General features: G+C 32.8%; 2 protein-coding genes across 2 annotated transcripts; both read left to right on the top strand.

Moving 5' to 3' along the window:
• The first annotated feature begins 40 nt into the window (after nt 1–40).
• Nucleotides 41–1966, top strand: LOC106416343. The gene has a single exon (XM_048747899.1). The coding sequence runs from the start codon at nt 1027–1029 to the stop codon at nt 1699–1701; it is 675 nt and encodes a 224-aa protein (XP_048603856.1). The 5' UTR covers nt 41–1026; the 3' UTR covers nt 1702–1966.
• Nucleotides 1967–8842: 6876 nt separating this feature from the next.
• LOC106416335 (protein LATERAL ROOT PRIMORDIUM 1-like) lies at nt 8843–11605 on the top strand. Its single transcript, XM_048747892.1, has 2 exons — nt 8843–10715; nt 11095–11605. The coding sequence occupies exons 1-2, from the start codon at nt 10100–10102 to the stop codon at nt 11406–11408; spliced, it is 930 nt and encodes a 309-aa protein (XP_048603849.1). The 5' UTR covers nt 8843–10099; the 3' UTR covers nt 11409–11605.
• The last annotated feature ends 200 nt before the right edge of the window (nt 11606–11805 follow it).

Below are 11805 nucleotides of genomic sequence, written 5' to 3'. Positions count from 1 at the left end.
CCATCATCCTTCCGGTTGAAGGCCCGTTTAATGATTTTTTTTATATTGGCCCGTTTATAGATTTTTACACATATGTACGTTAATACTTTTTAGGTGTATATGACAGATTATATTATTATTTGATTCTCTTATAAATTTTAAAATTTTCTTTTTGGAAATTCTAAACTAATTTAAAAAATTAATAAACTAAATTTAAAAACCGAGATAAAGCCTCTCACCTTTTCTCCATTTAATCAAATATGGGGTCTCTAGTTTGAAACTATATTTTTGGGAGGTAAAATTTTATATGAAAATATGATAAAATGATGTATAAAGTTTCGATAATTAGGACCCTTATGAAACATAAGTTAACCCTCGCTCGTTCAAGTTGTTTTCTTTTAAAGTGAAGATACAAAGGCGACATGTGAAGCATGGGATTTCGAAAAGGTTAAATACACTAAACCATAATTTGGATATGTTTGATGATTATGGACAATATGAACAGAGAAATAGATAACAGAGATAATAAGGGACTACGTATCTGGACCATTGTATAATTCTTCCCTTCTGTACAGTCGTCATGAAATAAGACACGAGATCAACGTGCTGTAATGAGATAGTACAAGATATTCAAACAAATTAATATAATATTTAATACTAGTTTCTGTGTAACCACTTCCACGAGTTTATGTAATATTTCGAATTAAAACATTATAAAATGCAATTAAAACAAAAAAATGTGAAAAAAGATTCATCTATGGAATTATAATATAGCCTCAAACAAAGAGAGAGGAGGAGGATCAAATATTCAAAGCCGAGAGGATTGACCAAAGAACCGACATGATAAATCATATGTAGAAGCAAATCTTGGAGTGTTTGACCACTTCCAAAGTCAACTCTCCTTCAAGTGGGTTACCTTTTTAACTACAAACAAAACACAAAGACCATAAAGACTAATCCCTACCTCTCTATAAATCATTACACTTAATACGACAAGTCATAACTTTCCAGCTTGAATACAAATCTCTCTATTTCTCTGCAAAAAAAATGGCAAAATCTCTCATCAATTCTTGTATCCCTATCCTCCGTAGACGCCAAGCAATAGTCACGCTAGTTTTCTTCGAGCAAGGATCAACCAAAACCCTATGTGACTCCAAAAAACACGTCGCCGGAGAGATCATGTTCGAGTTTTCCGATCAAATCGTGTGCCATGCAGATTCATTCTTCATCGGCCGTCCCGTTCCAGCTCTAGCCATGGACGACTATCTACTCCCAGGTCAAACCTACTTCGTCTTACCGATCGAACGTTTCGCCTATAGAATCTTAACCACTTCGTGTCTCTCCATCTTCAACTCTAATCTTGATGAAAAAGTTCCGTCTACTAATCAACCAACGTTGAATTTCACCGCCCCGTCGAGTCCACCACCGTTCGAGTATTCTAAGGGAGTAAACGGGAAGGTTTTGATAAAAGTTTCTCCTGTTTTTATCATGAGTCTTATATGTAAAAACAGAAACATGCGCACCAAAGGAGAGGTAATAATGGAGTGTGGTGAAAGCAGTGAGATTTGTAATTCTCCCGAGCTAAAGAAGCAGTATGATCAGCTTGTGGGAACGAGAGAACACATATGGTCACCCAAGTTGCAGACGATCTCGGAGCATGAGACTAGGGTTTCTCCATTAAGGTTCTTGGGGATTATTCGAAGGCAACAAGAAGTGAAATGACTATTAAGCTACGAAAAGTATTCATAGTTCTTCTTTCGTAGTTGTTCTTTAAAACAAAACAAAAAAAACAAAAATTGAAAGATAAGAAAGAAAGAAAAAAATTAGTGTGGTTAGTTAAATGTGTGGTTGGTATTGTTTGGTTGGTTACAAGTTAGTCCAAGTTGACAATTGCATGTTTTGTATTATTTCCACAAAGTAACATATTAATTTGCGAGGTGCTCCAGCATGTACATATGAAAAAAGGTGATATGATATTATGATGGTTCATCCTTGACAATTCAACTCTGCTCGCACGTCAATTCGTTGTAACCTTTGAATACTTTATGGCTTCGTTTGATGGTCTTCAGAAATGAGAAGATGATTTGGTTTATTATTTTTTGTTCAGCATGAGAAGATATATTAAATAAAACAACTAACAACTTAATTATCTCTCACTCTCTCAGGCCAGTTCTATGTATTGGATTGCCTTTAAAGAATAATTAAGATTAATTGTTATCCCATAAAAAGGAATATAAAATTACAAAATATATTAACCTGGGTTTTGAACCCTTAACATACAATGTTATAAAGTTGTACATATTACTTCACTATAAGTTTGTATTTATGTAACGATGCCCTATAGAATTTGGGCTATAATAGTAAACCTAAATAGAATTAAGAGAAATGTAATAAGAAAAAACGAATGTAATAGAAAAATGAAAAAGATTCACTTCATTTGTTTTTATCATAATTGTTGTGGAATATTTTTATTTGCATTTTTTAGTTCTTTTTAAATTAATTGAATATTCAATTTCATAGAATCAAGGGGATAAAGTAGATGGAATGAAATTTATGGAATCAGTTTAAAAATTGAATATATTTATTCTGTTCATTCAAGATCAAAATTAATTATAAGGAAATGTTTATGAATGCTTTTCTTTGTATTTTTTAGAATGTTTGTGAAATTGATTGAAGGGGTATTATATTATATTCAATTTAAATTGTGAGATCAATAATAGAACAAATGGACTAAGTTACTCCATATCATTCTTTTCAAAAAAGAACAATCTAGTTGCAGTTAAAAATTTTATATAGAAGTGATTATTCCATTTCATGAAATGGAAATCAAGTTGCAGCCTTGGTGTCTGGAATTAGTGTTTTAACTTAACGCAGGCCATGTATCTCGTAATTCTTTGAATAATGATTGCCACTTTAAATTTTCTCCATTGCTAATAAAATGTCATTTTATTGTCAACGCAGGTGGCTTTCTATTAGAGGGAAGGATACGTAAAGGGAAGGTTTCGCACTTGTTTCTATTAGTGTTTATCTACTTTCAAATGTCAACTGAATACTTTTACGGTTTTACCAAAAAAAAGTCATCTGGGTAAAATACCCGATTTGTATATTCTTGAGACATGTGCTTTTCACATGTTTATTTAGAGACGCTAAAACGCACGCAATCCTCTGGTCATTAGCACATTCTCTTCAAATATAGAGTGATCATATAGTACAGTGTAGATTATAGTAGTGTGTTTTCTAAAACACGCAAAGAAGATGATTATATATGTCTTTCGTTTTAGAACCAAAATTATTAGAAGCAGTGATAGATACACATTGCATCCGAGTATAGCAATCTAGCTGATACAAATGCAGTAGTAAGGAATTTTCGATGTACATTTTAGATTGACATGTCTGAATACGATCCAGAAATTTTTAAAATAATAAAAATCGTGCTTAAGTCTCCAAGTGTAATAAGTTAATGCTAAGAGCATCATTTTACTACAAGTTTTTATGTAGAGATCGGGTTCTCTTCTTCTAATCCTTCCCAACAAAACCCAGCTAGGGTGCAGAGCGCAATAACTTCTACAAGGCATTAAAACCACTTGACCGTTTACACTTGATGCATACGCAAAGGCTTCAAATTATGTAATATATATATATATATATATATATATATATATATATATATATATATATATATATATATATATATATATATATATTTGGCTGTATAAATGACTAATTAAGCCACAACAGTAGATGCATGATATACTTAACTTCTACTATTAGCAAAACCATTAAACAGTATAAGTATCTTACATTGAGTACTTGACTTCATAAAATAGAAGCATATAGAACTAAGGGCAATGCGCCAAACTCAAAACTCGATCCCTTCCTTATGCATTCGACGCTAAACCAAACACCAAACCGTGTCAAGACATCCTTATCATGAACCGGCTAGTTTGGGTACAGGTCCTTAAATAGAAAAGAGGTATACAAAGAGGAAACTAGGCGCGTGAGCCCAACGCATGTCGGAGAGAAGTGAGACAACACGCCACATTGCGCCGATTAGGCAAAGAAGCATTCGTCTTTGTCTCGACTCCCTCCATTATTGGTTTCCTTTTGGTTCATTGTAAACATTTTTTACATCTCTTGAGCCCCGTGCCTTCTGCTCCTTTTCTTTAACTTTGTCATAACTCTACTGTTACATGCTTTATTTTCTAGGTATATTATTTTGAGAGCATTGTTACTTTTTGTTAACTTCCGTAAAATCCTTTAAATTTTTAGTTTTTTTTTTGGTTTTGTTATCACAATCACCTCAAAGATTCGTACGTATTCAAGAGTTAATTCCAAGTTTTTTATGGAGTATACAATATTTTTTCTTTTGCATTCTCTCAAGTGTGTTTTGTTTGATAACCTAAATACATTGAGCATACTTTCTAGTGACACTAACAAGGGATATGCTTACGAATACAATTTTACTCAATGAAATCTAACACCCAATATATATACAATTTTCTATCATTCCAGTTAGGCAAAAAGTCAATAGATCAGGTAGAACATACAAGCATACTTTTCAGCCCAAAAAACACTCACACAGAAGCATACTTATAAAACAAACATGGGTTTATGGCCTTGTTAAAAAAAACCGTGGGGACATCGCTTATTCTCTCTTGTGCTTGTTTGGTTCTTGGCAAGAGTGCCGGCAATTCTATGATTGATCGACTTGCTGCTATTCACCTTCTTAAGGTTTGTCTATAGATTTGGATTTAGAAGTGTAGTTCTATCTAAGTGATTGGTCTAGTGTCTCTTTGTGTTGCCTTTTGTTTGGGCTTGAGTCTCTCTTGTATGGGCTATGGTTCCGGGGATGTTAATCGTTTCCGCCGGCTGTTGGACGTTATTTTGTATGTTTTCACTTCATCAATAAAATTCAGATGGAAAAAAAAAAGAACAGTGGGGTTATGTAATTTAGCACAAAGGTCAAAAACATCAAAAGAAAAAGCAATGATTCGACGGCCGCAAAGCATGGAGGAGGAACCGACGAGCATTTTATTGAATGGGTTCTTTCACGTGCATTACTCAAACCAATTATTCTCCACTTAAACTTTTGTAAGGTGTTCAGAAAAAAAAAACTTTTGTATAAGAAAAACACAAAACCGACCTTCTTTCTTACTAATCGCAATAAACGTTACGGACGTATAAATATGCAGATATTATAACTAATTAAGAACTATATTTTTGTTATCCAATGTATTCGAACCAAGATCTGACTAACTCCAGTGTGTAAACTACGGTTGAAACAACTCGTCCACAAGTTTTTTTATAAAAGTAGATCGGGACCATCTCCAAAGATTTTGTTTCAAATATAACTCGAGTTCATGTAGAAGCGAGTTTAGACCACATTCCGATCGAAGTACCACTTGACAACCAATAATAGGTTTCAAGAGATCTGATCTAAATAGTATTGCTAAAACTGAATTACTGTCTTTGATACAAATATTGTATGTTTTTCAAGATATATAGTGAGAAGCAAAATTAAAGCATTGTGTTTAGTTCATTCACGAAGGCCAGAGATAAGTAACACGAATATTTTCAATATAGGAAGTTGATATCGAAGGGTGGTTTGTAGAGAAGTGAGAGTACCCCAACTTCGTTTGCCATTTGAACCACATACCTAAAACTGACAACCAAAGCGTACTTTTTCTTTTCTTATTTACTTTTCTTACTTCTTGCCTTCTTGGAATATCATAAATATAATTAGAGAAAATCGCATAAAAAACCTTGAAAGTGTCACTTATTAGCATTTTAAACTTTGAAGTTTTTTTACTAACACTTTTAACCTTCAAAGTGACATTTTTATCATAAAAAACCTCCAAAAAAGAAAAATGACCTGCTGAACAGGTTAAAAACAGTTTTTTTTTCAAAAAATAATTATTTAATTAATAAATAAACAAAAAAAATCAAAAAATTTAACAAAAAACTCATAAATTAAAAAAAGTAAGAAAAATAAATAAAGATTTAGAAAATTAAATAAAAAATAACTAAAAATTAAAAAAATAAATAAGATCAAATTAAAATACAGAAAAAATAATAATAAATTTCAAAAAATTGAAAATTGAATTTTTTTTTTCATTTTCAAATATAATGTCGGAAATTATCATTGGAAATATGCGTTGATAAAAAAAAAGACTAAGATAACACCAAACCAAGTTTTTGTTCTCAAACTAGTATTCAAGGCTCAAAGTCACAAAAATAAGTTTCATTAAAGAGGTAAATATACACGTATACCCCTTGGGTTAATTAATCCAAACTTTAGGGTTTAGAGTTAAGGGGTGAGGTTTTGGAATTAGGGTTTAAAATTTTATAAAATAAAAAATAAATACTAAAAAATTAAAAATAAAAATTTAAAAAACAGTTTCAAAAAATTTCACTTTTTTTTAAAATTTATGATTTTTTTATTTTTCTCCATTTTAATTTGATCTTATTTCTTTTTTGAATTTTTTGTTATTTTTTATTTAATATTTAAATATTTATTTATTTTTCTCATTTTTTAATTTGTGAGTTTTTTGTTAAATTTTTTCGATTTTTATTAATTTTTTTGTTTATTTTATTAATTAAATAATTATTTTTGAAAAAAAAACTGTTTTTAACCTGTTCAACCAGTCATTTTTCTTGATTGGAGGTTTTTTATGATAAAAATGTCACTTTGAAGGTTAAAAGTGCTAACGAAAAAACTTCAAGGTTTAAAGTGCTAGTAACTGACACTTTCAAGGTTTTTTATGTGATTTTCCCAATAGAATTCTGTTAAGGGTAAGCGTACTAGATTAATTATTTTTGTTATCCATGGTAATTAGAACCAAGATTTCAGAGCACCTCTAATGAGGGTTCTCTACATGAATTTCTAAAAAATACATATATGTATATATATATAAATATTTATATTTATATATATATACATATATGTAACTTTTAGAAATTCACGTATAGAAATCCCTGTTGATTGCTCTTGCTAACTGGAGGTGAAAACTACCGTTAAACACAACTCGTCCACCAGGTTTTCTAAATAGACCGGGACCATTTTCAAATATGACTCGAGTTCATGTAGAAGCGAGTTTAGACCACATTCTGACTCGAACTACCACTTAACAAACGATAGTAGGTTTCAAGACACCTGATATGAATAGTATTGCTAAAACTGAATTAATGTCTCTGATGAAAATATATAACTATATGTTTTTCAAGATATATCGACTGATAAGCAATATTAATTCATTCCGAGAGATAAGTAACACTAATAATGTCAATATAGATAGTTAGGAAACTTCAAATGCATTTTCTCGAAGTGAACTAGATGGAATTTTGGTCCAGGAGTTTTTGGCCAGCCCTAGCTAGTGCTATACAGCAAAAGGTTAAGTATGCTTACGTTGTGGTATACCGAATCAATAAGTGAACCGGTCAGCCATTTCTTTGGGAAATAGAACCGGGAAGGGTTACAGGCAAGTGGAGCCACGCGCACGAGCGCTGATGGTGAACTTTGTCAGGTAAAGAATAATAAAAAGGGTTTTTAGTAATTAAACCCCTCAACTAAAGATGAATCGTAAAAAAAACCCTCAACTAAAAATCCTGTGAAATAAACCCTCAACTTTAGTTCCGTTAACATATGTTACCCTCCGTTTAAGAAACCGTGACGGAGGGTGACATATGTTAACGGTTTATAAGTTGAGGGTTTATTTCACTGGATTTTTAGTTGAGGGTTTTTTTCACGATTCATCTTTAGTTGAGGAGTTTTATCACTAAAAGTCATTAAATTATTTATTATCATTTATGCATTGTTTTAAGATTTATAAGCCTTTAAAACTAATTTATAAATTTTAATACATTAATATATTTGTATATTAATTTATACATCTTAAATTAATAATTTTTAACACTACTTACAACTTATTATAACTTTGAAATATTAAATTATTTGATATTTGGAAATAGTGATATAAAAAATTTGTGTGTTTATATCGTCATTTTCAAATATGAAATAATTGAAAGTTTCTAAGTTATATTAAGTCTTTAGTAGTGTCGAGATAATTCATCCATGAAGTCAATCTTTCTATTTAGAGTATGACACACTTTTTCTTTTTTTCATGATTTATGTCATCCGGTTCATACTTCTCCCCCCTCCAAAATAATGTATGATTATTTTTTTTCTCATTGATTTCTGAATAACTACATTATATTTTTATTTTCTTGATCAATAATATATTTGAAACATAAAGTAATACAATAAATCAAGAACAATATAGGAAAATAGGAAAGTATGAGTCTGATGACGAAAATCATGAAAATAAGAAAAAGTACGTCATACTCCAAATAGAAAGATTGACTTCATGGATGAATTATCCTCAACACTACTTGAGATTTAATATAACTTAGAAACTTTCAATTATTTGATATTTGAAAATGACGATATAAACACACAATTTTTTTTTATATCACTATTGTCAAATATCAAATAATTTAATATTTTGAAGTTATAATAAGTTGTAAATCGTGTTGAAAATTATTAATTTAAAATGTATAAATTAATTTTATAATAGATTAATGTATTAATAATATACATTAGTTTTAAAGGCTTACAAATCAATCTAAAACAATGTATAAATGAATAATAAATAACTTAAAAACTTTTTAATGACTTTTAGTGATAAAACCCCTCAACTATTTTTGAATCGTAAAAAAAACCCTCAACTAAGTTTTCAACATTATAAACCCTCAACTTATAAACCGTTAACAAATGTTACCCTCCGTCATGGTTTTTTAAACGGAGGGTAACATATGTTAACGGAACTAAAGTTGAGGGTTTATTTCACAGGATTTTTAGTTGAGGGTTTTTTTTACTATTCATCTTTAGTTGAGGGGTTTAATTACTATAAACCCTAATAAAAAATATTTAAAAGATCAAAACTTCAGCTAGAATCCAAAAGCAAAGGAGAAGAAGGTATCATGTGCCATTTTTGAGTTATTATTATTAAAAACATGAATAAGTAAGAACCAGAATTAATAAATAAAAAGTTCAATAAAAAAGAATCAGAAAAAATCATTTTTCCTCTATCTTTCTGCAGATGTCCATGATGATTATTATTAGAGAGAGACAGGAACAACAAGAAACCATCTAGAAGAAGGAAACATAACATCATTATATAGTTTTTAAGGGCATTTCCAATAGCACACAAAAATTCATTTATATTTCATACTAAAATATATCAATTCTATTATAGAGTTTGATTTGATTTAATTGTTCATTCTATAATAGAGTTAATCTATAATAGAGTGAAATATATAATAATATTATTTTTTTATTTTATATTGGGAGTGAAAAAACAACACACTATATTATAAAGTAATTTTATTATAGAGTGAATTATTTGAACAAATCCAAAAGAAGATTGAAATATAAAGAAGATTTTTGTGTACCATTGGAGATGGTTTAAGGGAGGTAAGAAGATCCGGAAGAAGCCCCAATAGTACAAGAAACATCAGTTAGGACCAACACAATATCAGGTTTTCTAGAGAGAGAAAGTTAGACTTTGCAGAGAGAGAGAGGAACCAAAAGAAAGTAAAGAGTTGCAGTGTTCTTTTTCTCCTCCTGTGAGCAGAAAGAAATAAAGTCAAAAGTTACAGTAGATTGCAAGATTCTTCTTCTTCTTTGCTCATCAGAGATTTTGTTTTGTAGATTCTTTTTTTCATAAAAGAAGGAATCGTTTATAGGTTTATGGTTGTATGCATTGGAGTTGTGTGATGTGTTGTTTACTTATTAGGGAATAGAAACAATTTTTATTCATTTCTATTAGTTTTTTTTTGTATTTATAATCTCTAAGGATTAGGGTTTTGATTTATATCAGCTGTGGCAACCACGAGGAGGCATAACCTACCGACGTCGGATTCCGGTGCCTTCACGGACTGGACGGCGGCGGCAACGACGACGACATCTTCCCGCGCCACCGAGGATCTATCTCTTGGTTTCAATGCTGGTCCCGCCGTTGTCCACGGTGGTTTAGCCTCAGCTTCCGCCGCCGCCGGCGTTCCATCATGGCCTCCTGGATCCTCTGTCCGGTACGGCCTCCCGTCGGCGGCGGCGACTGAGATGGGCATGGTCGGTTTAAGAGACGTCTACCTTGTTGCTCCGGCGTACCACCACCACCAGAACGTTGGACTTGTATCTGGATCCGATCAGATTAATAGTAATGCAGCGGCGGCTTCGCTCGGCGTCGGAGTTATTCCTCTTCTCACAGCGGCTCCGGCGCAGCAGCAGCATCAAAACGTGGAAGACACCGACATTAACTTCCTCGGAAACAGCCGGCGATGGCAGCACAATGACAGCAGCAACAACCAGACGGAGTATCTTCACTTCAAGAGTACGACGGTGGCCTCGACTTCGAACAACTCGGGGTCGGGCTCAGCGGGAACCGCCACGTGTCAAGACTGTGGTAACCAGGCCAAGAAAGAGTGTAAGCAGAGGCGGTGCAGGACGTGCTGCAAGAGCCGTGGCTTTGATTGTTCGACTCACGTGAAGAGCACGTGGGTCTCTGCGGCTCGTAGGAGAGAGAGGCAGGTCATGCCCACAACGGCTGGCTCGTCTCCGTCGACCTCCTCAGGGACCAAGAAGCCGAGGATCGCCGGGGCTCAACAACAAGCCACTTCTCATACTTCAACTTCTAACACGCCTCCTCAAAGTTTCGATACTAGCTCCAGCCAAAAAGGTATTATTACATTTTATTAATTAGTATACCTACTTTTATTGAATAATAATTAAGATGAATTCATGTTTGTATATATATGCATAGAACATTTGGTTTCTGAATGTGGTAATCAAAATAAACGTGACATATAGTATATCAATTTAGATCAGGTTTAAGAATTTTTGAAGTTTATGATCGGTTTTGCTTTAGTTTGGTTTGATTTGGCTACGATTTAGGTTTTACAAAAATGAACTGATTGCAACTATATTTATTGTTATATTGTTAGATTAAATCAGTTGTAGTGGTGAAAATTGACTGTTTGTTGGTAAGGAGGTAAGGACCACAACTATGTTGATTTGGTGATAATGATTCATATATATCTACGTTTTATGTATGCAAGACGGAGGGTCAAGAGAAGCGTGGCCGGGACAAGTTAGGGCCGCAGCGGTGTTCAAGTGTGTGAAAGTGACGGCAATGGAGGACGGGGGCGACGAGTACGCTTACCAGGCGGTGGTGAAAATCGGTGGACATATCTTTAAAGGCTTCTTGTATGATCAAGGGCTTGAACCTAAAGAAGGTTTTCCTAATATGTCGGATTTGCATTTAGGTGGGGGAGCCAGTAACCACAACGTTGTGTCTGCCTCGCAGCCTATTCTCGACCCGCCAAATGTCTATGGTGGTGGTGGTGGTGCAGGCGCTGGGTTTTACAGTTAAACCATATCTATTAAAAAAAAAATCCAACTGGGGTTGGATACAAATGAATAGTTCACTAACTCTATTGTATGAATTGTTCATGTGGACGATACTACTTTCTAATGCTGGAAAAAAAATTCTCGGCAGAAATTTTACCTTAATTGGTGTTGGAATGTTGTGTTTATTTATGTCACGTTTCTGCAAATGTTTTTATGCCATTTCTTCGCGTACTTCGAAATATATTACATAATACAAAAATGTTGCAAGGAAATTCACCAATTTTTTTTTCAGCACTATTATCTCTTTTTCCTTCAAAAGAGTAAACTAGGGCTAGGCAAATAAATCGAACCCGAAAATCCGAACCGAACCCGATCCGATAAAAATGAATCCGAACCGATCCGAACCCGACATAAATACC

The sequence above is a fragment of the Brassica napus genome, chromosome A2 (genome assembly GCF_020379485.1).
Source record: "Brassica napus cultivar Da-Ae chromosome A2, Da-Ae, whole genome shotgun sequence".
NCBI lineage: Eukaryota > Viridiplantae > Streptophyta > Magnoliopsida > Brassicales > Brassicaceae > Brassica > Brassica napus.
Note: the sequence above shows the minus strand (reverse complement) of the source record. Positions and strands in the feature narration are given on the sequence as shown.

What these genes read in the sequence shown, in the direction of transcription:
- LOC106416343 (XM_048747899.1), top strand. Translation starts at nt 1,027, where the DNA reads ATGGCAAAATCTCTCATCAATTCTTGTATCCCTATCCTCCGTAGACGC.
- LOC106416335 (XM_048747892.1), top strand. Translation starts at nt 10,100, where the DNA reads ATGGGCATGGTCGGTTTAAGAGACGTCTACCTTGTTGCTCCGGCGTAC. An exon ending in TACTAGCTCCAGCCAAAAAG is followed by an intron (nt 10,716 to 11,094) that starts GTATTATTACAT and finishes TATGTATGCAAG; the next exon opens with ACGGAGGGTCAAGAGAAGCG.